We start from the raw sequence: 26,378 nt of genomic DNA, 5'->3' as shown, positions 1-26,378 counted from the left end.
GTTTCTGCTTCCAGTTCCTGTCTCACATCGCCAACCAAAAGCGTACATGGGATGGAAATGCCAGCCCCAGAATGAGCTTCCAGGCCTGGGAGTGAGTTTCTGACCAGTTTGGCTTTTAATACGGAAAAATGGGAAATTTAAACTGAAATCAAAGGAAATCCCTACACAGGAGCTGCTTTCCTGCAGCGCTGCACAGCGAGGGATGACTTCCATGGGCAGGGCCAGACCTCCCTGGGCACAGGGCCCCACCGCACTGCCACACACGTGTCCCCAGGGCTGTGGCATGGCCAGGACATCCTCATGGCAGTGTCGCCGGGGCGCTGCCGCTCACATCGTCATAGTCCGTGTTCCCTGGGCTCGGATCTGAGAAGTCTGTTGTTGCTCCTGGGGGACATGGAGGGGAGCAGATCCCACCTTGGGGACAGCACGGAAAGGTGCCTGAGGGGCAGGCAGCAACGTGTGCCCCCTGACGGACCCCACCGGGGGTCAGACCACGGCACCCATGGATCTGTGCTGGGGCCCTGCCTGCCCCCACACACAAACCCTGCCCTGGAGTGGCTCTGCAAAGGGGACAGGGCAGCTGTGAGCCCTCTCACCTGTGGGGAGGACACAGATCGACTTCTGCCGTGCCACTCCCTCAGAGATGTCCCCAGTGCTGGGAGCAGGGGCCTCCTGTGGCACATCCAGGACATCGTCGTAGCCCTCCGGGGTTCCTTGCTCGGGCCGGTCAGGGGGATCTGGGAAAATCAGAGGGGTCCATGGCAGTGACCAGTGTCCCTGGCAGGGCTCTGGCTGTGCCACACCCGCCAGCCTTTCCACTGGGCAGCTGCTGGAGGCCCTGTGGACCCACAGGGAAAGGCGATGTCTCTCTGCACACTAACAAGGGGGGAAGGATTTGTCCCCTCAGCCCCCCAACCGGGGTGTGCCCCCTGTCCCCAGCTCTCCCTGCTGGGCTCCTGCCCTGTGGCCCTACCTGGGGCTGCCTCGGTGTCACTCCCCTCCACGCTGTCCCCGGTGTAATACGGCAGCTTCTTCACCCGTCCCTCCGACAGGGAACCTGCAGGGGACAAACAGGGACTTGGGGGTGGCCACAAGCGGCTCTGCAGGTGACAGAACCTCACGCTACAGAGCGGGGCCGCTGTGGCACCCAGGGGCACCCACAGCCCATGGCCAGGAACCACAGCAGGGCCACCAGGACCCGGAGGTGCCGTGGGGCTGTCAGGCAGAGCCTTCACTCCGAGCACAGCCGGGGCACAAGGGCGGCACCCACCTGGGGGAGTGGGCACCTCCTGGTACTCTGGCACGGCTTTGTAATCCAGCTCCTCGTAGACAGCGTTGGAGATGGCATCTGCAGCTCTGCCAGGGCCTGGAACCAGATGCAGCACTTACCTGGGGCCCTGGGCCCTGTGGGTGGCACCGGGATCACCCCGGCCACCTTCAGAGCTGTTCCACAGGACAGGAGCCTCTAGGCCCCCAGACCGGATCTGTCCCCACCCCCATCCACCGGGACACACCTCGGCGCCGGGCACGGGCACGGCACAGCAGCAGGGCCAGGGCACCCAGGGACAGGCACAGCAGCGTCCCCAGCACCACGCACAGCACAGTGGGCACAGGCACAGTCCCCACGGCCACTGCTGAGGGCGATCTGCTGGGGACACCTGTGGGGACACAGGCAGGCAGTGAGGGGAGGGGGATCCCAGCCAGCCTGCGTTGGGGGATGCAGGCACGGGCAGAGCTACCTGTGCTGGTGGCACCCTCCGGATATGGGGTAGTGCGTCCCTCAGAGGTGCCATCGCCGTCCTCCTCACACTCCACTTGGGCGTAGCCGCCGGTGCCACAGCTCTGCAGGTGCCAGGGGGCCGAGGGGCACCCCCAGAGCGAGCGGGCCCCGTCCTCACAGCCCACCCAGGCCAGCCACGCCAGGGACGGCTGCTGGGTGGGGACAGCTGAGAGCCAGCCCCGGTGCCCACAGCCCAGCTGGCGGCAGACGGCGGTGCCGGTGTCGGTGCTGGTGCCGGTAGCGCAGACACGGCCCCAGGTGCCGTTGTAGGACACCTCCAGGTACCCCCGGCAGCGCCCAGGGCCTCCTGCCAGCCGCACCGAGAGCTGCTCTGCAAGGGGTGCGGGGGGGTCACGGCACGGCCGGGAACCCCCCGGGGCCTCTGCCGGGCCCTGACCTTGGGGTGCCCGGCACCGACCTGAGCAGACGGCCCCTGCCCCGCCACCACGCCCGCACTCGCGCCGTTCCGTGCGCCCGCATTCCCAGAGAGACTCCTCGGAGCCGGAGCAGTCGGGCACGTACGGCCACAGCGGCCCCGTGCCGGCACCGAAGCGCGCCCAGCTCGGGGCCTCCAGTGCCGTGCCACAGCCCAGCTCCCGGCAGACAACGGCGGCGTCCTGCAGCTCCCAGCCTTCCTGGCAGACGGAGCTCCAGCTGCCCCCGGAATAGACCTCCACGCGCCCGGCACAGCGCCCCGAGCTCCCCGCCAGCCTCACCTGCCGGCTGCCTGTGGGCAGGGAAGGAATGGGCTGGGGGGGCTGCTTGGGGCACCCGCACCTCTGGCCCTTCTCGGGACACCCACCTGAGCAGGTGATGGCCATCTCCTCCACGCTGCTGTTCAGCGCAGGGCCCATCCCTGAGACATGGCCCCTCTCCTCCAGCTGGTCATCCATCTCCTCAGGGCTGCCGGTCAGTGCAGAGCCCACGTCCAAAACGCCGTCCATCTCTTCAGTCCTGATGTCCACCTGGCTGGGGCTGCTGCTCAATGCAGCAGCCGTACCCAAGGCAGAGTAAACATCCCTGGCTTGGCCACAGCCCAGCACGGAACATACCGCGTTGACATCCCATGACTTCCACTGCTCCAGCGGCACACGGTGCCAGGCTGGGCTGCTTATGGCCTCCTCCAGCCGCCCATCACACAAGCTCTGACCACCCACCAGCCGCAGGGTCGTGACAAAGCCAGCACCTGCAAATTCAGCAGCAGAGCCACGGAGCTGTAGCACCTGCCTCAGATGGAACTTCAGTCCAAAATATATCCGGCATCCACTGCTGCCAATTCTTAGCAGGCTCCCAAAAGCCCTTAAGGCTCCTCTCAGAACCGCCTTGCACACCTGAGCAGTTGACGGCGGCGGCGTTTCCGGGCACACAGGGCGGCTTCCCCAGCACGGCCACGGGGCACTCGCCCGGGTGCCGCTCGCTCCCGTGGCAGCCGAAGGCGTCCGGCCGCAGTGTCCCCTCCCCGCTGCCAAAGGAGCCTCCCGGGGGCACGCTGGAGGCGCGGCCGCAGCCCAGGTGGCGGCACAGGACGTGCGCATCGGCCAGGTCCCACTCGCTGGCGCACACGGATCCCCACGTCCCCCTCACTGCCACCTCCACTCGCCCGGAGCATCCCGAGCTGCTGTTCCCCAGCCGGAAGCCCGTGTAGGCTGCGGCACGAACGGCGGTCAGGGGGGCCATGCCGCAGGGACCCCAACAGCTCCCGCCGTCCCCAGCACTTACCGGAGCAGATGACGCTGGCAGGGCCGGCGCAGGCCTGGCTGAGGGGCAGACGCCGGGCACACGCACTGAGCAGGGACTCGGTGCCATTGCACTGGAAGCCACCGTCCCAGAATGACCCTGATCCTCTCCCAAATCGAGCGCTGCCAGGGATGGCGAGCGCCTCACCGCAGCCCAGCTCCCTGCACACCACCTGGGCCGCCTTCATGTCCACCTGATCCTCACAGACACCGACCCAGGCCCGGCCCTGACGCACCTCCAGACGCCCGGCACAGGCTCCATCACCTCCGACTAGCCGGGAGAATCCTGCAGGACCAGTGTCAAGGGATGCGCAGGCAGTGCCCCGTGCCCCCATAAGCCCAGCTCCTACCTTGGCAGACAACAGCTGTGTCCCAGTAATGGCTTAAGGATTTATAGGGTCCCCAGCCACGGATCTCACAGTCGCAGAGCATGGCCTCGTACCCACCGCAGTCCGCCCTGACCAGGCTGATGAGCCCATTCCCTTCACCGAACGTGTCATGGGCAGAGTAGGCACCAGAAGCCGAGCCACAGCCCAGCTGCCGGCAAACCACCTCGGCGTCCTCCATGTCCCAGACGTCGTCTCCCACCGAGCCCCACTGTCCCTGCAGCTTCACCTCCACCCTCCCGGCACAGGGACTGCTGCCGCCCACCAGCCTCAGCTCCACGGCATCTGCACAGGGGCACCGGCACGGCTCAGACCTGCCCAGGATGCTCCAGCACAACGTGCCGGTCCCTGCACGGCCAGCGTGGCCCCTCACCTGTGCAGGTCACCCCCACATCCCGGTCGTGGCCGCAGAAGTGCCGTCCCCATCCCAAGTGTGGACACTCCTCCAGCGCATTCTCACCTCCTCGGCAGAAGGAGGGCTGCAGCCAGATCCGCCCGGTGCCCTGCCCGAACGGGGCGTACGGGGACGCCCTGGCCACCCGGCCACAGCCCAGCAGCCGGCACACCACCTCGCCTATGCGAGGTTCCCAGTCGAAGTCGAAGACGCACACGGAGCCCCACTCACCGCCGTGCTCCACCTCCACGCGCCCGGCACAGCGCCCGCCGCCGCCCACCAGACGCAGCTGCCCGGAGCCTGCGGCACGGGGGCTGCTGAGCCGGGCCCGCCACCGCCGCGGGCCCCGCTCCCGCCCGCCGCCACTCACCCGCACACAGCCGCACGCACAGCAGCAGCCCCAGCGCCGCCACCGGCCCCATGGCCACCGGCCCCACGGCACCGGCCCCACGGCACCGGCCCCGAGCCGGCGCAGCCGGGGCAGCTCCCTCAGGCCTGCGCCCGAGCCAACGCAGGCAGCAGCACCGGGGCAGCCTTTATCAGGCGCCTCATCTCCCGGCTGCGGGGCCGCGGCCTCCAATAACCTGCTCCGTGCCCAAATATGAGCCTCGCCTGCGCTTCTGGCGTCACACGGTTCGCCACAGTGGGCTGCCACCCGGATGTCCCCGGGGGGAGACAGCCCCCCCACTGCACCTGCCCCGCGGGGGCCCTGCCTCCATCCCCCGGGCCTCCAACGGTGCTGCTGGAGCCCGACAAGAGCCATCCTGGCGGCGACGACAGCCTTCAGCCCACATCCTACCGACACCTTCCGCGGGACCACATCTAGCTCGGGCACCTGCGAAGTTCAAAGGCCCCACGCTCGGGGCGCTCCCCTCCCGGCAGCTCGCAGCCCCCGCGGGGGGTGGCAGCAGCCCCCGGCCCCGCGCGGCGCTGCCAGGTGCCAGCTCCCCGGTCCCTCGCGGCGGCGCTGGCACATGGCGCTGCTGCCGCGGCTGCGGCCCCGCGCTCGCCTCGCCGCCAGGGCAGGAAGGAGGCGGTCACCCCGCGGCGGCTCCCGGCGGCGCCGGCGACCGCACGCGCCTCCCGACGCCGGCGCTGCCGCCGATAACGCCGCCGCTCCGCCGCCCCTGCCCCGCCGCTCCGGCCCCTGCGGCTCGGCAGCCGCGCTCCGCAGAGAACTGCCCGCTCTCACCCTGCACCGCACTCCCTGCCGCCGCTTTCCCCACGCACGGATCCACTCGCACCGCGGGCACCGACGCCCCTTCCAGCTGCGGCTCCTCTCACTCACGCTGGCCCCGGAGCTGCCCGGAACACCCGCTCCGACATCCACACCTCACGTTCCCTCACCCCTTTCAGCCCAGCTTTCCCATGGCACAGTCGCTTTTCTCTCCCTCCCTAAACCCACTGCCTGCTACCGCAGGAATACAGAAACGAACTCAAGTGCTTCCTCCCAAGGCTGTCCCAGGAAATATAAAAGAGCCTTGACCCCCTCACATTGCAAGCACAAAAAAAATCCACACTAAAGTCTCTCTTCCTCCTGATCCCCGTATCCCGCTGTCACTGTCAGGGGGTCCCTCACCTGGCCGGGATCCCGCTTTCCCCGACCCTTCCTTACGCGAACGACCCGAACTTCCCGGACTCTCGTCCCGGGCTCCCCCCGGAGCAGACGGAGCAGCGGGAACTGCCGCTGCTCCCCACCCGGCGGCACCGCAGCGATTCCCCACGGGCAGCACGTCCCGGTCCCTCGCCGCGGCGGCGGCGGCGGGAGCTGCCCTGCCCCATCCCCCCGCGCTGCCGGGCACTGCGGCACCGGGCGCTGTCCGGGGCTGCTCCGCTCACACACGCCCGCACCGCGCCGAGCCCGCACCGGGCCAGGGCGCTGCGGGCCGACACAGGAGGGCGGCGGCGGCGGCCTGAGCGGGTGGGCGGCTGCTGCCCCGGCCACAGGGGACAGGAGCTCTCCGACCCCACGGATACCTCCGCGGGCCCGCGGTGGGCTCGGAGCTTCTTTCCCGAGGGCTCTGGTCGGGCTGCGCTCTTGCCGCCTCACCAGCCCCTGCTGCTGCCAGGACCTCAGCCGCTGCTCCGCCCTTCCCACCTGCAGCAGCCGAGGGAGCCGAGGCCAAAGCCCTCCTTGCCTGTTTCCCAGCTCCCACAGGCCGGGCAGCTGCCGGCTGGCGGGCGCCTCCTGCCCTGCCCCGGCTGCGCGGCTGCTGCAGGGGCCCCGTCTCACCTGCCCGGGCCGGAGTGACAACGAGCTGCGAGCCCACGGCGTCCTGCAGCTCTGCCAGCAGCTCCGGCATCCCGCCTGCCCGCTGCGGAGCCTGCGCTGAGTGAGGGCCCTGCCACCTTCCCTTCCGTGCCCGCCATTCCCGAGCCGGGCAGCGCAGGCTGCGGGACAGGCAGGGCCGCAGCGGCATCCAGCCTGGCTCGGCACCTCCCTCCCTGTCGGGGTCACTGGGCAAGACCCCGACAGTGTGAAAGTGCTTTTTCCCTAGCCCGGCCGCTGAAGAAGAGGTCTGGAATGCGTGAAGCCGACTTTTCAAGGTTGTTTCTTTTTCCTCTTCTACAAGAGTTTCTTTCTGACCTGCCGAGGCCCAGCTAGCACAGAAGCCGTGGCAGTCTCCTTCCCGCCCCAGGCGGCTCCCTCGGTATACACCCAAAATTACGTGTAACGTGTTTACAATTCCCATACCAGTACCTCAAATCTACTTTGAACAAGGTGTTTCTATGCTAAACCAATAGAAAAGTGTCACTACCACAGCAAGACATGGAGGACAAGAAGAAGGAAGAAGCTAGGGCACGCCCAGGTTCCCCCATCTTCTACCCCTGAATTCCATTCTAACAAATCCCAAAATTCTACTTTTCCACCCCGTGTCAATTTCCTTATTACATCATTCAAACCCTTTTTGCTTGTAATTCCTCATGTAAGGTCAGCAGCCTCTCCTAGGGGCTAAAATCGAATCCACAGGTGTTTTCCATTTGCTGCCAAGGTTCCTGTGCTCTTTGCCAGGGGCTGGAGTCATCCAGGGCAGCCAGAGGGATGCTCTGGACTCCAACATCTCCCCTTTCTCGTTGCACCAAAAACACCACTCTGGCAGCCCTGTTCATGGCTCACCGCACACATTGAAAAAGGCATGGAAAAATGAGCAGAAAAATGAAAATCTCTACTAAAATATAAAAAGCCATTTTCAAAAGTTCTCTCCTCAATGGTGAGAGGTCAAAAAAAATCAAACTAATCATTCAACCAAGATCCAGTAACTTCTCCAAATTTGTCTATACCTTCCTGCAATCGTTTCATGTTTTCATGGATTGATTTAAAATGATCTGACAAGTTCATGCAGCACATGCCTTCAAATTCTTCACACCCGTGCCCATGTGTCAGCAATAAATAACCGATTGCCGCTCTGTTCTGAAGGGTTGCCCGTCTTCCACTGTTGACATCTGTTAGCACGTCACTCAGTGCAAGAGAGACAGCACGAGCATGTTTGCTCAACCAACACCCCATCCGATCCAGGTGAGTCAAGGCTACCCCTGATGCTGCTTGTGGCAAGAATATTGCAGCCACAATTCTCTGAGCCTTGTTCCATGTATAAGCATTATCATCACACTTTGGATCATATTTTTTAATATTTCTTTTCCCCCTATGCTTTTTCCCTCTCAAGATTCTCAAATCGGGTGTTAGCAATGAAAGTTTTCCAATGCTGCATGGACCGCCTGTGGCATTTGCAGGGATAGCAGGCCAAATCCTGTCCCCACAAATGAAAAAGACCCCTTGTGGCAATTGCGCTGGGGCTTGGTGGGATGGTCTGTTTGACACCTTGGTGTAATTACACCAAGAAGAGGCATTTCTGGAAATGAAATTATTTGGGGCGACATCTATCATTTTATTATTTCTTTGCATCACTCCTGAAATGCCAAATTCTATACAAAAATTCATTGTCACTGAACCAAGAATTTCCAATTCTTGAGGTTCAAAAGGAACCATTGGGAGAAAATGTGTCCAAACCTCCCATCCGTCCACAGGATTCGAAATGACCTGTGAAACCTCGGGAGGGATGTTCTTTGGAATTGGCCATTCACTCACTGGCAAGCCCAGAAGACATGTTGAACACGGTTTTTTCAGTCTTGAACGTGTCAAGCAGATGGTGTCCAAACCTGCTGCATTGGCCAAAGTTTCCCAAATGTTTTCTTTTGGTTGGAGCATGGGAAAATCTGCCGAATTTCCCAAGGCAATGGAATTGCCTAAGGCAACTGACAACAGAATGAAGCACAAAAACAACATTTTGACTTTGCAATGCAATGACACCCAAGTCCTGAAATTCTGGATTGAAGAGATGTTTGTGGATGTCCTCTCACGTCTGCGTGCTTGCCTCTTTGTTCTCAGATTCAGCGTCTGCTTGCATCAGAGTCCGGCAGGGTTTCACGTATCTCCCGAAACCCACTTCGGTCCTCGCCCAATAGTGGCATGGTCTGCAAAATCAGTCCAGAAGCTTTCCTGGTCTCTGTCCAGCAGATAACAGGTGGAGAACACCCAGGGCCCTTGGATCTTCTCCTTTCCAGGTCGAGTTGGAAGAACCTTGCTCTCTGCAAGGGTTCGGGCCGTCCTCTTCAGGGAGTTTTCTAGTCGGGCTAGGGTCAGATGTTCAGCACTTCTGGTGAGCTCCATGCCCACCCAGAGAGGCCAAAACTGTCGGGGTCACTGGGCAAGACCCCGACAGTGTGAAAGTCCTTTTTCCCTAGCCTGGCCGCTCAAGAAGAGGCCTGGAATGCGTGAAGCCGACTTTTCAAGGTTGTTTCTTTTCCCTCATCTACAAGAGTTTCTTTCTGACCTGCCGAGGTCCAGCTAGCACAGAAGCCGTGGCAGTCTCCTTCCCGCCCCAGGCGGCTCCCACATTATAGACCCATAATTGCACCTACAGAGTTTACAATTCCCGTACCAATACCTCAAATCTACATAGGACAAGGTGTCCCTATCCTAAACCAATAGAAAAGTGTCACTACCACAGCAAGACATGGAGGACAAGAAGAAGGAAGAAGAAGCTAGGGCATGCCCAGGTTCCTCCATCTTCTACCCCTGAATTCCATTCTAACAAATCCCAATATTCTACTTTTCCACCCTGTGTCAATTTCCTTATTACATCATTCAAACCCTTTTTGCTTTTAATTCCTCATGTAAGGTCGGCAGCCTCTCCCACGGGCTAAAATCTAATCCACAGGTGTTTTCCGTTTGCTGCCAAGGTTCCTGTGCTCTTTGCCAGGGGCTGGAGTCATCCAGGGCAGCCAGAGGGATGCTCTGGACTCTGACACCTCCCCACAAGCTCCAGCACCTTCTCCTCTTCTCCTGCCTCCTCCACGCCCGGGCTGAGCACGGACGGCTTCAGCCAGGCCCTGCTGCAGGAACTGGACGCCCTCCGGGCTCTGCAGCCCGCCCTGAAGATCGGGAGCCTCCTGGAGCACGACGTGCCGCAGCCAGGGGCCATGGCCCGGCCGCCCTGCCACCGCGGGCTGCTGCCGGGGGGCAGGAAGGCGCTCCCCTCCTTCAGGAGACCTCCCCTCCTTTAGGAAAAGTCCTTCCAACAACCAGAGCCCTTCCCAGCCCAGCTCTCGGCGCTGAGAGTGGGGCTGAACCTGCCCCACCCGCGGGGCACGGGGAGGAGATCCTGCGGCACCTGCGGGGTGGGCTCCGGCTCCTGCCCTCTCCCTTTTCCCCTCGCTGTTGCTGGCATCGCTTCTGTGCATTTGGCAGCGATAAATAAAGGCCCTGCAGACAAGCCCAGCAATCCTCCTCTGCCCTCCCCCCTCAGCCCACCATCCCCAGGGATGTGTTTCTGCTTCCAGTTCCTGCCTCACATCGCCAATCAAAAGCATACATGGGATGGAAGTGCCAGCCCCAGAATGAGCTTCCAGGCCTGGGAGTGAATCTCTGACCAGTTTGTCTCTTAATAGGAAAAAATGGCAATTTACACGGATGCAGCTTTCGGGGGTCACTTGTGGCTGTCCCCCGTCCCTCCCCGGCCCCCCGGGACCCCTCTGGCTGGCTGTCCCCTCAGGGGACCGGGGTTTGCCGTGGTCCCGCTGCACTGGGCTCACCAGGCAGCGGCTGGGTTAGCACGGTCCCAGCGGCGGTGCGCCTCGGTCGCCGCAAGGAGTCGAGATAAAGAGACAAGGAGAGGTCAGTTGTGTGCGGTCCAGAGAGATTGTATTGCCTGAACGGTTGCAGGGACAAAAGACCCTGGGCCACTGTCCAGATACAGTTTTATACAGCAAAATTAAGAGATAAGTTCTAAACAATAGAGACAATGTCCAGCATGGGCTCATCAGAACCACCCCAGGGGTCAGGTCCAATGGGAACTGCTCAGGGGTGGAGAGAAAGGGGTTTACAGAAAAATACTGAAGCAAAACTTTCCCGAAACAATGGGGCATACATAAGTGTATCTTTTCCTCATACCTAAATGTATCTTTACCTCAGTTTCCAATTCCCAAGGCCTTTCTAAATCCCTTCCACCACATTACCGCGCCAGTGCGATAGCAACACACAGAAATCAAAGGAAATCCCTACACAGGAGCTGCTTTCCTGCAGCACTGGACAGCGAGGGATGACTTCCATGGGCAGGGCCAGACCTCCCTGGGCACAGGGCCCCACCGCACTGCCACACACGTGTCCCCAGGGCTGTGGCATGGCCAGGACATCCTCATGGCAGTGTCGCCGGGGCGCTGCTGCCGACATCATCATAGTCCGTGTTCCCAGGGCTCGGATCTGAGAAGTCTGTTGTTGCTCCTGGGGGACATGGAGGGGAGCAGATCCCACCTTGGGGACAGCACGGAAAGGTGCCTGAGGGGCAGGCAGCAACGTGTGCCCCCTGACGGACCCCACCGGGGGTCAGAGCACAGCACCCATGGATCTGTGCTGGGGCCCTGCCTGCCCCCACACACAAACCCTGCCCTGGAGTGGCTCTGCAGAGGGGACAGGGCAGCTGTGAGCCCTCTCACCTGTGGGGAGGACACAGATCGATTTCTGCCGTGTCATTCCCTCAGAGATGTCCCCAGTACTGGGAGCAGGGCACTCCTGTGGCACATCCAGGACATCGTCGTAGCCCTCCGGGGTTCCATGCTCAGGCCGGGCAGGGGGATCTGGGAAAATCAGAGGGGTCCATGGCAGTGACCAGTGTCCCTGGCAGGGCTCTGGCTGTGCCATCCTTGCCAGCCTTTCCACTGGGCAGCTGCTGGAGGCCCTGTGGTCCCACAGGGAAAGGCGATGTCTCTCTGCACACTAACAAGGGGGGAAGGATTTGTCCCCTCAGCCCCTCATCCTGGATATGCCCCCTGTCCCCAGCTCTCCCTGCTGGGCTCCTACCCTGTGGCCCTACCTGGGGCTGCCTCGGTGTCACTCCCCTCAGCGCTGTCCCCGGTGTAATACGGCAGCTTCTTCACCCGTCCCTCCGACAGGGAACCTGCAGGGGACAAACAGGGACTTGGGGGTGGCCACAAGCGGCTCCGCAGGTGACAGAACCTCACACTACAGAGCAGGGCCGCTGTGGCACCCAGGGGCGCCCACAGCCCATGGCCAGGAGCCACAGCAGGGCCACCAGGACCCGGAGGTGCCGAGGGGCTGTCAGGCAGAGCCTTCACTCCGAGCACAGCCGGGGCACAAGGGCGGCACCCACCTGGGGGAGTGGGCACCTCCTGGTACTCTGGCACGGCTTTGTAATCCAGCTCCTCGTAGACAGCGTTGGAGATGGCATCTGCAGCTCTGCCAGGGACTGGAACCAGATGCAGCACTTACCTGGGGCCCTGGGCCCTGTGGGTGGCACCGGGATCACCCCGGCCACCTTCAGAGCTGTTCCACAGGACAGGAGCCTCTGGACCCCCAGACCGGATCTGTCCCCACCCCCATCCACCGGGAGCCACCTCGGCGCCGGGCACGGGCACGGCACAGCAGCAGGGCCAGGGCACCCAGGGACAGGCACAGCAGCGTCCCCAGCACCACGCACAGCACAGTGGGCACAGGCACAGTCCCCACGGCCACTGCTGAGGGCGATCTGCTGGGGACACCTGTGGGGACACAGGCAGGCAGTGAGGGGAGGGGGATCCCAGCCAGCCTGCGTTGGGGGATGCAGGCACGGGCAGAGCTACCTGTGCTGGTGGCACCCTCCGGATATGGGGTAGTGCGTCTCTCAGAGGTGCCATCGCCGTCCTCCTCACACTCCACTTGGGCATAGCCGCCGGTGCCACAGCTCTGCAGGTGCCAGGGGGCTGAGGGGCACTCCCAGAGCGAGCGGGCCCCGTCCTCACAGCCCACCCAGGCCAGCCACGCCAGGGACGGCTGCTGGGTGGGGACAGCCGAGAGCCAGCCCTTGTCCCCACAGCCCAGCTGGCGGCAGACGGCGGTGCCGGTGCCGGTTCTGGTGCCGTTGGCGCAGACGCGGCCCCAGGTGCCGTTGTAGGACACCTCCAGGTACCCCCGGCAGCGCCCAGGGCCTCCTGCCAGCCGCACCGAGAGCTGCTCTGCAAGGGGTGCGGGGGGGTCACGGCACGGCCGGGAACCCCCCGGGGCCTCTGCCGGGCCCTGACCTTGGGGTGCCCGGCACCGACCTGAGCAGACGGCCCCTGCCCCGCCTCCGCGCCCGCACTCGCGCCGTTCCGTGCGCCCGCATTCCCAGAGAGACTCCTCGGAGCCGGAGCAGTCGGGCACGTACGGCCACAGCGGCCCCGTGCCGGCACCGAAGCGCGCCCGGCTCGGGGCCTCCAGTGCCGTGCCACAGCCCAGCTCCCGGCAGACAACGGCGGCGTCCTGCAGCTCCCAGCCTTCCTGGCAGACGGAGCTCCAGCTGCCCCCGGAATAGACCTCCACGCGCCCGGCACAGCGCCCCGAGCTCCCCGCCAGCCTCACCTGCCGGCTGCCTGTGGGCAGGGAAGGAATGGGCTGGGGGGGCTGCTTGGGGCACCCGCACCTCTGGCCCTTCTCGGGACACCCACCTGAGCAGGTGATGGCCATCTCCTCCAGGCTGCTGTTCAGCGCAGGGCCCATCCCTGAGACATCGCCCCTCTCCTCCAGCTGGTCATCCATCTCCTCAGGGCTGCCGGTCAGTGCAGAGCCCACGTCCAAAACGCCGTCCATCTCTTCAGTCCGGATGTCCACCAGGCTGGGGCTGCTGCTCAATGCAGCAGCCGTACCCAAGGCAGAGTAAACATCCCTGGCTTGGCCACAGCCCAGCACGGAACATACCGCGTTGACATCCCATGACTTCCACTGCTCCAGCGGCACACGGCGCCAGGCTGGGCTGGTTATGGCCTCCTCCAGCCGCCCATCACACAAGCTCTGACCACCCACCAGCCGCAGGGTCGTGACAAAGCCAGCACCTGCAAATTCAGCAGCAGAGCCACGGAGCTGTAGCACCTGCCTCAGATGGAACTTCAGTCCAAAATATATCCGGCATCCAGTGCTGCCAATTTTTAGCAGGCTCCCAAAAGCCCTTAAGGCTCCTCGCAGAGCCGCCTTGCACACCTGAGCAGTTGACGGCGGCGGCGTTTCCGGGCACACAGGGCGGCTTCCCCAGCACGGCCACGGGGCACTCGCCCGGGTGCCGCTCGCTCCCGTGGCAGCCGAAGGCGTCCGGCCGCAGTGTCCCCTCCCCGCTGCCGAAGGAGCCTCCCGGGGGCACGCTGGAGGCGCGGCCGCAGCCCAGGTGGCGGCACAGGACGTGCGCATCGGCCAGGTCCCACTCGCTGGCGCACACGGATCCCCACGTCCCCCTCACTGCCACCTCCACTCGCCCGGAGCATCCCGAGCTGCTGTTCCCCAGCCGGAAGCCCGTGTAGGCTGCGGCACGAACAGCGGTCAGGGGGGCGATGCCGCAGGGACCGCAACAGCTCCCGCCGTCCCCAGCACTTACCGGAGCAGATGACGCTGGCAGGGCCGGCGCAGGCCTGGCTGAGGGGCAGACGCCGGGCACACGCACTGAGCAGGGACTCGGTGCCATTGCACTGGAAGCCACCGTCCCACAATGACCCTGATCCTCTCCCAAATCGAGCGCTGCCAGGGATGGCGAGCGCCTCACCGCAGCCCAGCTCCCTGCACACCACCTGGGCCGCCTTCATGTCCACCTGATCCTCACAGACACCGACCCAGGCCCGGCCCCGACGCACCTCCAGACGCCCGGCACAGGCTCCATCACCTCCGACTAGCCGGGAGAATCCTGCAGGACCAGTGTCAAGGGATGCGCAGGCAGTGCCCCATGCCCACATAAGCCCAGCTCCTACCTTGGCAGACAACAGCAGTGTGCCAATAACGGATGCTGCTGTTATAGGGTCCCCAGCCACGGATCTCGCAGTCCCAGAGCGTGGCCTCGTACCCACTGCAGTCCACCTGAGTCAGGCTGATGAGCCAGCCCCCTAGGCCAAATCTGTCACGGGCGTAGTAGTCTTTGGAAGCCGAGCCACAGCCCAGCTGCTGGCAAACCACCTCGGCGTCCTCCTTGTCCCAGTCGTCGTCTCCCACCGAGCCCCACTGTCCCTGCAGCTTCACCTCCACCCTCCCGGCACAGGGACTGCTGCCGCCCACCAGCCTCAGCTCCACGGCATCTGCACAGGGGCACCGGCACGGCTCAGACCTGCCCAGGATGCTCCAGCACAACGTGCCTGTCCCTGCACGGCCAGCGTGTCCCCTCACCTGTGCAGGTCACCCCCACATCCCGCTCGTGGCCGCAGAAGTGCCGTCCCAATCCATAGTGCGAACACTCCTCCAGCGCATTCTCACCTCCTCGGCAGAAGCGTGGCTGCAGCCAGATCCGCCCGGTGCCCTGCCCGAACGGGGCGTACGGGGACGCCCTGGCCACCCGGCCACAGCCCAGCAGCCGGCACACCACCTCAGCCAAGCGACCATCCCAGTGGAAGTCGAATACGCACACGGAGCCCCACTCACCGCCGTGCTCCACCTCCACGCGCCCGGCACAGCGCCCGCCGCCGCCCACCAGACGCAGCTGCCCGGAGCCTGCGGCACGGGGGCTGCTGAGCCGGGCCCGCCACCGCCGCGGGCCCCGCTCCCGCCCGCCGCCACTCACCCGCACACAGCCGCACGCACAGCAGCAGCCCCAGCGCCGCCACCGGCCCCATGGCCACCGGCCCCACGGCACCGGCCCCACGGCACCGGCCCCACGGCACCGGCCCCGAGCCGGCGCAGCCGGGGCAGCTCCCTCAGGTCTGCGCCCGAGCCAACGCAGGCAGCAGCACCGGGGCAGCCTTTATCAGGCGCCTCATCTCCCGGCTGCGGGGCCGCGGCCTCCAATAACCTGCTCCGTGCCCAAATATGAGCCTCGCCTGCGCTTCTGGCGTCACACGCTTCGCCACAGTGGGCTGCCACCCGGATGTCCCCGGGGGGAGACAGCCCCCCCACTGCACCTGCCCCGCGGGGGCCCTGCCTCCATCCCCCGGGCCTCCAGCGCTGCTGCTGGAGCCCGACAAGAGCCATCCTGGCGGCGACGACAGCCTTCAGCCCACATCCTACCGACACCTTCCGCGGGACCACATCTAGCTCGGGCACCTGCGAAGTTCAAAGGCCCCACGCTCGGGGCGCTCCCCTCCCGGCAGCTCGCAGCCCCCGCGGGGGGTGGCAGCAGCCCCCGGCCCCGCGCGGCGCTGCCAGGTGCCAGCTCCCCGGTCCCTCGCGGCGGCGCTGGCACATGGCGCTGCTGCCGCGGCTGCGGCCCCGCGCTCGCCTCGCCGCCAGGGCAGGAAGGAGGCGGTCACCCCGCGGCGGCTCCCGGCGGCGCCGGCGACCGCACGTGCCTCCCGACGCCCGTGCTGCCGCCGATAACGCCGCCGCTCCGCCGCCCCTGCCCCGCCGCTCCGGCCCCTGCGGCTCGGCAGCCGCGCTCCGCAGCGAACTGCCCGCTCTCACCCTGCACCGCACTCCTGCCGCCGCTTTCCCCACGCACGGATCCACTCGCACCGCGGGCACCGACGCCCCTTCCAGCTGCGGCTCCTCTCACTCACGCTGGCCCCGGAGCTGCCCGGAACACCCGCTCCGACATCCACACCTCACGTTCCCTCACCCCTTTCAGCACAGCTTTCCCATGGCACAGTCGCCTTTCCCTCCCTCCCTAAACCCACTGGCTGCTACCGCAGGAATACAGAAACGACCCCAAGTGCTTCCTCCCAAGGCTGTCCCAGGAAATATAAAAGGGCTTTGACCCCCTCACATTGCAAGCACAAAAAAAATCCACACTAAAGTCTCTCTTCCTCCTGGTCCCCGTATCTCGCTGTCACTGTCAGGGGGTCCCTCACCTGGCCGGGATCCCGCTTTCCCCGACCCTTCCTTACACGAACGACCCGAACTTCCCGGACTCTCGTCCCGGGATCCCCCGCGGAGCAGACGGAGCAGCGGGAACTGCCGCTGCTCCCCACCCGGCGGCACCGCAGCGATTCCCCACGGGCAGCACGTCCCGGTCCCTCGCCGCGGCGGCGGCGGCGGGAGCTGCCCTGCCCCATCCCCCCGCGCTGCCGGGCACTGCGGCACCGGGCGCTGTCCGGGGCTGCTCCGCTCACACACGCCCGCACCGCGCCGAGCCCGCACCGGGCCAGGGCGCTGCGGGCCGACACAGGAGGGCAGCGGCGGCGGCCTGGGCGGGTGGGCGGCTGCTGCCCCGGCCACAGGGGACAGGAGCTCTCCGACCCCACGGATACCTCCGCGGGCCCGCGGTGGGCTCGGAGCTTCTTTCCCGAGGGCTCTGGTCGGGCTGCGCTCTTGCCGCCTCACCAGCCCCTGCTGCTGCCAGGACCTCAGCCGCTGCTCCGCCCTTCCCACCTGCAGCAGCCGAGGGAGCCGAGGCCAAAGCCCTCCTTGCCTGTTTCCCAGCTCCCACAGGCCGGGCAGCTGCCGGCTGGCGGGCGCCTCCTGCCCAGCCCCGGCTGCGCGGCTGCTTCAGGGGCCCCGTCTCACCTGCCCGGGCCGGAGTGACAACGAGCTGCGAGCCCACGGCGTCCTGCAGCTCTGCCAGCAGCTCCGGCATCCCGCCTGCCCGCTGCGGAGCCTGCGCTGAGTGAGGGCCCTGCCACCTTCCCTTCCGTGCCCGCCATTCCCGAGCCGGGCAGCGCAGCCTGCGGGACAGGCAGGGCCGCAGCGGCATCCAGCCTGGCTCGGCACCTCCCTCCCTGTCGGGGTCACTGGGCAAGACCCCGACAGTGTGAAAGTCCTTTTTCCCTAGCCCGGCCGCTGAAGAAGAGGTCTGGAATGCGTGAAGCCGACTTTTCAAGGTTGTTTATTTTTCCTTATCTACAAGAGTTTCTTTCTGACCTGATGAAGCCCAGCTAGCACAGAAGCCGTGGCAGTCTCCTTCCCGCCCCAGGCAGCTCTCACGTAATATATGCAAATTTATATATGCCGTGTTTACAATTCCCGTACCAATACCTAAAATCTACGTTGGAAAAATGTCCCTATCCTAAACCAATAGAAAAGTGTCACTGTCACGCCAAGACATGGAGGACAAGAAGAAGGAAGAAGAAGCTAGGGCACTCCCAGGTTCCCCCATCTTCTACCCCTGAATTCCATTCTAACAAATCCCAAAATTCTACTTTTTACTATATCAATTTCCTTATTACATCGTTCAAACCGTTTTAATTTTAATTCCTCATGTAGGGTCGGCAGCCTCTCCTAGGGGCTAAAATGTAATCCACAGGTGTTTTCCATTTGCTGCCAAGGTTCCTGTGCCCTTTGCCAGGGGCTGGAGTCATCCAGGGCAGCCAGAGGAATGCTCTGGACTCCGACAGCTCCCCTTTCTCGTTGCACCAAAAACACCTCTCTGGCAGCCCTGTTCATGGCTCGCCTCACCCATTGAAAAAGGCCTGGGAAAATAAGCAGAAGACTGGCAAGCCCTACTAAAATATAAAAAGCCATTTTCAAAAGTTCCCTCCACAATGGTGAGAGGTCAAAAAAAATCAAACTAATCATTCAACCAAGATCCAGTAACTTCTCCAAATTTGTCTATACCTTCCTGCAATCGCTTCATGTTTTCATGGATTGATTTAAAATGATCTGACAAGTTCATGCAGCACATGCCTTCAAATTCTTCACACCCGTGCCCATGTGTCAGCAATAAATAACCAATTGCCACTCTGTTCTGAAGAGTTGCCCATCTTCCACTGTTGACATCTGTTAGCACGTCACTCAGTGCAAGAGAGACAGCACGAGCGTGTTTGCTCAACCAACACCCCATCCGATCCAGGTGAGTCAAGGCTACCCCTGATGCTGCTTGTGGCGAGAATATTGCAGCCACAATTCTCTGAGCCTTGTTCCACGTATAAGCATTATCATCACACTTTGGATCATATTTTTTAATATTTCTTTTCCCCCTATGCTTCTTCCCTCTCAAGATTGTCAAATCGGGTGTTAGCAATGACAGTTTTCCAATGCTGCATGGACCGCCTGTGGCATTTGCAGGGATAGCAGGCCAAATCCTGTCCCCACAAATGAAAAAGACCCCTTGTGGCAATTGCGCTGGGGCTTGGCGGGATGGTCTGTTTGACACCTTGGTGTAATTACACCAAGAAGAGGCATTCTGGAAATGAAATTATTTGGGGCGACATCTATCATTTTACTATTTGTTTGCATCACTCCTGAAATGCCAAATTCTATACAAAAATTCATTGTCACTGAACCAAGAATTTCCAATTCTTGAGGTTCAAAAGGAACCATTGGGAGAAAATGTGTCCAAACCTCCCATCCGTCCACAGGATTCGGAATGACCTGTGAAACCTCGGGAGGGATGTTCTTTGGAATTGGCCATTTACTCACTGGCAAGCCCAGAAGACATGTTGAACACGGTTTTTTCAGTCTTGAACGTGTCAAGCAGATGGTGTCCAAACCTGCTGCATTGGCCAAAGTTTCCCAAACGTTTTCTTTTGGTTGGAGCATGGGAAAATCTGCCGAATTACCCAAGGCAATGGAATTGCCTAAGGCAATTGACAACAGAATGAAGCACAAAAACAACATTTTGACTTTGCAAGGCAAGGACACCCAAGTCCTGAAATTCTGGATTGAAGAGATGTTTGTGGATGTCCTCTCACGTCTGCGTGCTTGCCTCTTTGTTCTCAGATTCAGCCTCTGCTTGCATCAGAGTCCGGCAGGGTTTCACGTATCTCCCGAAACCCACTTCGGTCCTCGCCCAATAGCGGCGGCGTCTGTAAAATCAGTCCAGAAGCTTTCCTGGTCTCTGTCCAGCAGATAACAGGTGGAGAACACCCAGGGCCCTTGGATCTTCTCCTTTCCGAGTTGAGTATGAAGAATCTTGCACTCGGCAAGGGTTTGGGCCGTCCTCTTCAGGGAGTTTTCTAGTCGGGCTAGGGTCAGATGTTCAGCACTTCTGGTGAGCTCCATGCCCACCCAGAGAGGCCAAAACTGTCGGGGTCACTGGGCAAGACCCCGACAGTGTGAAAGTCCTTTTTCACTAGCCCAGGCGCTGAAGAAGAGGTCTGGAATGCGTGAAGCTGACTTTTCAAGGTTGTTTCTTTTCCCTTATCGGCAAGAGTTTCTTTCTGACCTGCCGAGGTCCAGCTAGCACAGAAGCCGTGGCAGTCTCCTTCCCGCCCCAGGCAGCTCCCACGGTATAAACTCAAAATTACGTGTACCCTGTTTACAATTCCCGTACCAATACATAAAATCTATGTTGGACAAGGTGTCCCTATCCTAAACCAATAGAAAAGTGTCACTATCACAGCAAGACATGGAGGACAAGAAGAAGGAAGAAGCTAGGGCACGCCCAGGTTCCTCCATCTTGTACCCCTGAATTCCATTCTAACAAATCCCAAAATTCTACTTTTCCACTCTGTGTCAATTTCCTTATTACATCATTCAAACCCTTTTTGCTTTTAATTCCTATTTTAAGATCAGCAGCCTCTCCCACAGGCTAAACTGGAATCCAGAGTTGTTTTCCGTTTGCTGCCAAGGTTCCTGTGCACTTTGCCAGGGGCTCGAGTCATCCAGGGAAGCCAGAGGGATGCTCTGGACTCTGACGCCTCCCCACAAGCTCCAGCACCTTCTCCTCTTCTCCTGCCTCCTCCACGCCCAGGCTGAGCACGGACGGCTTCAGCCAGGCCCTGCTGCAGGAACTGGACGCCCTCCGGGCTCTGCAGCCCGCCCTGAAGATCGGGAGCCTCCTGGAGCACGACGTGCCGCAGCCAGGGGCCATGGCCCGGCTGCCCTGCCACCGTGGGCTGCTGCCGGGGGGCAGGAAGGCGCTCACCTCCTTCAGGAGACCTTCCCTCCTTTAGGAAAAGTCCTTCCAACAACCAGAGCCCTTCCCAGCCCAGCTCTCGGCGCTGAGAGTGGGGCTGAGCCTGCCCCACCCGCGGGGCACGGGGAGGAGATCCTGCGGCACCTGCGGGGTGGGCTCCGGCTCCTGCCCTCTCCCTTTTCCCCTCGCTGTTGCTGGCATCGCTTCTGTGCATTTGGCAGCGATAAATAAAGGCCCTGCAGACAAGCCCAGCAATCCTCCTCTGCCCTCCCCCCTCAGCCCACCATCCCCAGGGATGTGTTTCTGCTTCCAGTTCCTGCCTCACATCGCCAACCAAAAGCGTACATGGGATGGAAGTGCCAGCCCCAGAATGAGCTTCCAGGCATGGGAGTGAGTTTCTGACCAGTTTGGCTTTTAATAAGGAAAAATGGAAATTTAAACTGAAATCAAAGGAAATCCCTACACAGGAGCTGCTTTCCTGCAGCGCTGCACAGCGAGGGATGACTTCCATGGGCAGGGCCAGACCTCCCTGGGCACAGGGCCCCACCGCACTGCCACACACGTGTCCCCAGGGCTGTGGCATGGCCAGGACATCCTCATGGCAGTGTCGCCGGGGCGCTGCTGCCCACATCATCATAGTCCGTGTTCCCTGGGCTCGGATCTGAGAAGTCTGTTGTTGCTCCTGGGGGACATGGAGGGGAGCAGATCCCACCTTGGGGACAGCACGGAAAGGTGCCTGAGGGGCAGGCAGCTCCCTGTCCCCCCTGACGGACCCCACCGGGGGTCAGAGCACAGCACCCATGGATCTGTGCTGGGGCCCTGCCTGCCCCCACACACAAACCCTGCCCTGGAGTGGCTCGACAGAGGGGACAGGGCAGCTTTGAGCCCTCTCACCTGTGTGGAGGACACAGATCGATTTCTGCCGTGTCACTCCCTCAGAGATGTCCCCAGTGCTGGGAGCAGGGGCCTCCTGTGGCACATCCAGGACATCGTCGTAGCCCTCCGGGGTTCCTTGCTCGGGCCGGGCAGGGGGATCTGGGAAAATCAGAGGGGTCCATGGCAATGACCAGTGTCCCTGGCAGGGCTCTGGCTGTGCCACCCTCGCCAGCCTTTCCACTGGGCAGCTGCTGGAGGCCCTGTGGTCCCACAGGGAAAGGCGATGTCTCTCTGCACACTAACAAGGGGGGAAGGATTTGTCCCCTCAGCCCCCCAGCCTGGGTGTGCCCCCTGTCCCCAGCTCTCCCTGCTGGGCTCCTGCCCTGTGGCCCTACCTGGGGCGGCCTCGGTGTCACTCCCCTCCACGCTGTCCCCGGTGTAATACGGCAGCTTCTTCACCCGTCCCTCCGACAGGGAACCTGCAGGGGACAAACAGGGACTTGGGGGTGGCCACAAGCGGCTCCGCAGGTGACAGAACCTCACGCTACAGAGCGGGGCCACTGTGGCACCCAGGGGCACCCACAGCCCATGGCCAGGAACCACAGCAGGGCCACCAGGACCCGGAGGTGCCGTGGGGCTGTCAGGCAGAGCCTTCACTCCGAGCACAGCCGGGGCACAAGGGCGGCACCCACCTGGGGGAGTGGGCACCTCCTGGTACTCTGGCACGGCTTTGTAATCCAGCTCCTCGTAGACAGCGTTGGAGATGGCATCTGCAGCTCTGCCAGGGCCTGGAACCAGATGCAGCACTTACCTGGGGCCCTGGGCCCTGTGGGTGGCACAGGGATCACCCCGGCCACCTTCAGATCTGTTCCACTGGACAGGAGCCTCTGGACCCCCAGACCGGATCTGTCCCCACCCCCATCCACCGGGAGCCACCTCGGCGCCGGGCACGGGCACGGCACAGCAGCAGGGCCAGGGCACCCAGGGACAGGCACAGCAGCGTCCCCAGCACCACGCACAGCACAGTGGGCACAGGCACAGTCCCCACGGCCACTGCTGAGGGCGATCTGCTGGGGACACCTGTGGGGACACAGGCAGGCAGTGAGGGGAGGGGGATCCCAGCCAGCCTGCGTTGGGGGATGCAGGCACGGGCAGAGCTACCTGTGCTGGTGGCACCCTCCGGATATGGGGTAGTGCGTCCCTCAGAGGTGCCATCGCCGTCCTCCTCACACTCCACTTGGGCGTAGCCGCTGGTGCCACAGCTCTGCAGGTGCCAGGGGGCCGAGGGGCACTCCCAGAGCGAGCGGGCCCCGTCCTCACAGCCCACCCAGGCCAGCCACGCCAGGGACGGCTGCTGGGTGGGGACAGCTGAGAGCCGGCCCAGGTGCCCACAGCCCAGCTGGCGGCAGACGGCGGCGGCGGTGCCAGTTCTGGTGCCGTTGGCGCAGACGCGGCCCCAGGTGCCGTTGTAGGACACCTCCAGGTACCCCCGGCAGCGCCCAGGGCCTCCTGCCAGCCGCACCGAGAGCTGCTCTGCAAGGGGTGCGGGGGGGTCACGGCACGGCCGGGAACCCCCCGGGGCCTCTGCCGGGCCCTGACCTTGGGGTGCCCGGCACCGACCTGAGCAGACGGCCCCTGCCCCGCCTCCGCGCCCGCACTCGCGCCGTTCCGTGCGCCCGCATTCCCAGAGAGACTCCTCGGAGCCGGAGCAGTCGGGCACGTACGGCCACAGCGGCCCCGTGCCGGCACCGAAGCGCGCCCGGCTCGGGGCCTCCAGTGCCGTGCCACAGCCCAGCTCCCGGCAGACAACGGCGGCGTCCTGCAGCTCCCAGCCTTCCTGGCAGACGGAGCTCCAGCTGCCCCCGGAATAGACCTCCACGCGCCCGGCACAGCGCCCCGAGCTCCCCGCCAGCCTCACCTGCCGGCTGCCTGTGGGCCGGGAAGGAATGGGCTGGGGGGGCTGCTTGGGGCACCCGCACCTCTGGCCCTTCTCGGGACACCCACCTGAGCACGTGATGTAGTTCCCATGAGGGATGTCAGCTGGTGCAGTGGTGATGAAATCCTCTCGATTCAAAATATAATAATCACTAATTGTCCTACGGGCCAACCTGGTGGTCTTGTCCATGATGGTTCGAATCGCCCTTTGTATGATGGACCTCTCATTCTTGTTGACATCCTGCAGTTTGATCGTACCACGGACAGCATCAGTCCTGTCCAGTTCTCCACAGCCCAGCTCCCAGCACACTTCGTTGAAATTCCGTACGAGCGAAACCTCTCCTGGCACACGGCGCCAGGCCCCAGTGGCTATGGCCAAATCCAGAAACCCATCACATCGGGACTCGCCCCCTACTAGCCGCAGGGACTCGACACTGCCTGTAAAATGGTCAGACTCAGTCCTTCATCGCAAAAGTTCCCTGCATCCACTGCTGCCAATTCTTAGCAGGCTCCCAAAAGCCCTTAAGGCTCCTCGCAGAGCCGCCTTGCACACCTGAGCAGTTGACGGCGGCAGCGTTTCCGGGCACACAGGGCGGCTTCCCCAGCACGGCCACGGGGCACTCGCCCGGGTGCCGCTCGCTCCCGTGGCAGCCGAAGGCGTCCGGCCGCAGTGTCCCCTCCCCGCTGCCGAAGGAGCCTCCCGGGGGCACGCTGGAGGCGCGGCCGCAGCCCAGGTGGCGGCACAGGACGTGCGCATCGGCCAGGTCCCACTCGCTGGCGCACACGGATCCCCACGTCCCCCTCACTGCCACCTCCACTCGCCCGGAGCATCCCGAGCTGCTGTTCCCCAGCCGGAAGCCCGTGTAGGCTGCGGCACGAACGGCGGTCAGGGGGGCCATGCCGCAGGGACCCCAACAGCTCCCGCCGTCCCCAGCACTTACCGGAGCAGATGACGCTGGCAGGGCCGGCGCAGGCCTGGCTGTGGGGCAGACGCCGGGCACACGCACTGAGCAGGGACTCGGTGCCATTGCACTGGAAGCCACCGTCCCAGAATGACCCTGATCCTCTCCCAAATCGAGCGCTGCCAGGGATGGCGAGCGCCTCACCGCAGCCCAGCTCCCTGCACACCACCTGGGCCGCCTTCATGTCCACCTGATCCTCACAGACACCGACCCAGGCCCGGCCCCGACGCACCTCCAGACGCCCGGCACAGGCTCCATCACCTCCAACTAGCCGGGAGAATCCTGCAGGACCAGTGTCAAGGGATGCGCAGGCAGTGCCCCGTGCCCCCATAAGCCCAGCTCCTACCTTGGCAGACAACAGCTGTGTCCCAGTAATGGTTGAAGAATTGATGGGGTCCCGACTTACGGATCTCACAGTCCCAGAGCATGGCCTCGTACCCACCGCAGTCCACCCTGGCCAGGCTGATGAGCCCATTCCCTTGACCGAACGTGTCATGGGCAGAGTAGGCACCAGAAGCCGAGCCACAGCCCAGCTGCTGGCAAACCACCTCGGCGTCCTCCATGTCCCAGACGTCGTCTCCCACCGAGCCCCACTGTCCCTGCAGCTTCACCTCCACCCTCCCGGCACAGGGACTGCTGCCGCCCACCAGCCTCAGCTCCACGGCATCTGCACAGGGGCACCGGCACGGCTCAGACCTGCCCAGGATGCTCCAGCACAACGTGCCTGTCCCTGCACGGCCAGCGTGTCCCCTCACCTGTGCAGGTCACCCCCACATCCCGGTCGTGGCCGCATAAGTGCAGTCCCCATCCAAAGTGCAGACACTCCACCAGCGAATTCTCGGTGCCCAGGCAGAAGAAGGGCTGCAGCCAGATCCGCCCGGTGCCCTGCCCGAACGGGGCGTACGGGGACGCCCTGTCCACCCGGCCACAGCCCAGCTGCCGGCACACCACCGCGGCCCAGCGAGGTTCCCAGTCGAAATCGTAGACGCACACGGAGCCCCACTCACCGCCGTGCTCCACCTCCACGCGCCCGGCACAGCGCCCGCCGCCGCCCACCAGACGCAGCTGCCCGGAGCCTGCGGCACGGGGGCTGCTGAGCCGGGCCCGCCACCGCCGCGGGCCCCGCTCCCGCCCGCCGCCACTCACCCGCACACAGCCGCACGCACAGCAGCAGCCCCAGCGCCGCCACCGGCCCCATGGCCACCGGCCCCACGGCACCGGCCCCACGGCACCGGCCCCGAGCCGGCGCAGCCGGGGCAGCTCCCTCAGGCCTGCGCCCGAGCCAACGCAGGCAGCAGCACCGGGGCAGCCTTTATCAGGCGCCTCATCTCCCGGCTGCGGGGCCGCGGCCTCCAATAACCTGCTCCGTGCCCAAATATGAGCCTCGCCTGCGCTTCTGGCGTCACACGGTTCGCCACAGTGGGCTGCCACCCGGATGTCCCCGGGGGGAGACAGCCCCCCCACTGCACCTGCCCCGCGGGGGCCCTGCCTCCATCCCCCGGGCCTCCAACGGTGCTGCTGGAGCCCGACAAGAGCCCTCCTGGCGGCGACGACAGCCTTCAGCCCACATCCTACCGACACCTTCCGCGGGACCACATCTAGCTCGGGCACCTGCGAAGTTCAAAGGCCCCACGCTCGGGGCGCTCCCCTCCCGGCAGCTCGCAGCCCCCGCGGGGGGTGGCAGCAGCCCCCGGCCCCGCGCGGCGCTGCCAGGTGCCAGCTCCCCGGTCCCTCGCGGCGGCGCTGGCACATGGCGCTGCTGCCGCGGCTGCGGCCCCGCGCTCGCCTCGCCGCCAGGGCAGGAAGGAGGCGGTCACCCCGCGGCGGCTCCCGGCGGCGCCGGCGACCGCACGCGCCTCCCGACGCCGGCGCTGCCGCCGATAACGCCGCCGCTCCGCCGCCCCTGCCCCGCCGCTCCGGCCCCTGCGGCTCGGCAGCCGCGCTCCGCAGCGAACTGCCCGCTCTCACCCTGCACCGCACTCCCTGCCGCCGCTTTCCCCACGCACGGATCCACTCGCACCGCGGGCACCGACGCCCCTTCCAGCTGCGGCTCCTCTCACTCACGCTGGCCCCGGAGCTG

At 63.8% G+C, this 26,378-nt stretch overlaps 1 protein-coding gene across 1 annotated transcript; it reads right to left on the bottom strand.

The window, feature by feature from the left end:
* Positions 1-92: 92 nt before the first annotated feature.
* LOC115495359 (uncharacterized) lies at positions 93-25,641 on the bottom strand. The gene is made up of 35 exons (XM_072929424.1): positions 25,445-25,641; positions 25,054-25,374; positions 24,645-24,965; positions 24,278-24,580; positions 23,890-24,204; positions 22,563-23,774; positions 22,338-22,481; positions 22,094-22,189; positions 21,797-21,880; positions 21,420-21,560; positions 15,636-15,798; positions 14,969-15,537; positions 14,560-14,880; positions 14,193-14,495; positions 13,805-14,119; positions 13,276-13,659; positions 12,433-13,200; positions 12,208-12,351; positions 11,964-12,059; positions 11,667-11,750; positions 11,290-11,430; positions 8,742-8,928; positions 6,530-6,753; positions 5,912-6,209; positions 4,276-5,138; positions 3,867-4,187; positions 3,500-3,802; positions 3,112-3,426; positions 2,583-2,966; positions 1,740-2,507; positions 1,515-1,658; positions 1,271-1,366; positions 974-1,057; positions 597-737; positions 93-384 (listed from the first exon to the last, which is right to left on the bottom strand). The coding sequence occupies exons 1-35, from the start codon at positions 25,494-25,496 to the stop codon at positions 299-301; spliced, it is 10,491 nt and encodes a 3,496-aa protein (XP_072785525.1). The 5' UTR covers positions 25,497-25,641; the 3' UTR covers positions 93-298.
* Positions 25,642-26,378: the final 737 nt, after the last annotated feature.

The sequence above is a fragment of the Taeniopygia guttata genome, chromosome 5 (genome assembly GCF_048771995.1).
Source record: "Taeniopygia guttata chromosome 5, bTaeGut7.mat, whole genome shotgun sequence".
NCBI lineage: Eukaryota > Metazoa > Chordata > Aves > Passeriformes > Estrildidae > Taeniopygia > Taeniopygia guttata.
This window is presented reverse-complemented; position numbering and strand designations above follow the sequence as displayed.

What these genes read in the sequence shown, in the direction of transcription:
- LOC115495359 (XM_072929424.1), bottom strand. Translation starts at nt 25,496, where the DNA reads ATGGGGCCGGTGGCGGCGCTGGGGCTGCTGCTGTGCGTGCGGCTGTGT. An exon ending in TGTGGGGGTGACCTGCACAG is followed by an intron (nt 24,966 to 25,053) that starts GTGAGGGGACAC and finishes GCCCCTGTGCAG; the next exon opens with ATGCCGTGGAGCTGAGGCTG. An exon ending in CGCCGCCGTCAACTGCTCAG is followed by an intron (nt 13,660 to 13,804) that starts GTGTGCAAGGCG and finishes CTGAATTTGCAG; the next exon opens with GTGCTGGCTTTGTCACGACC.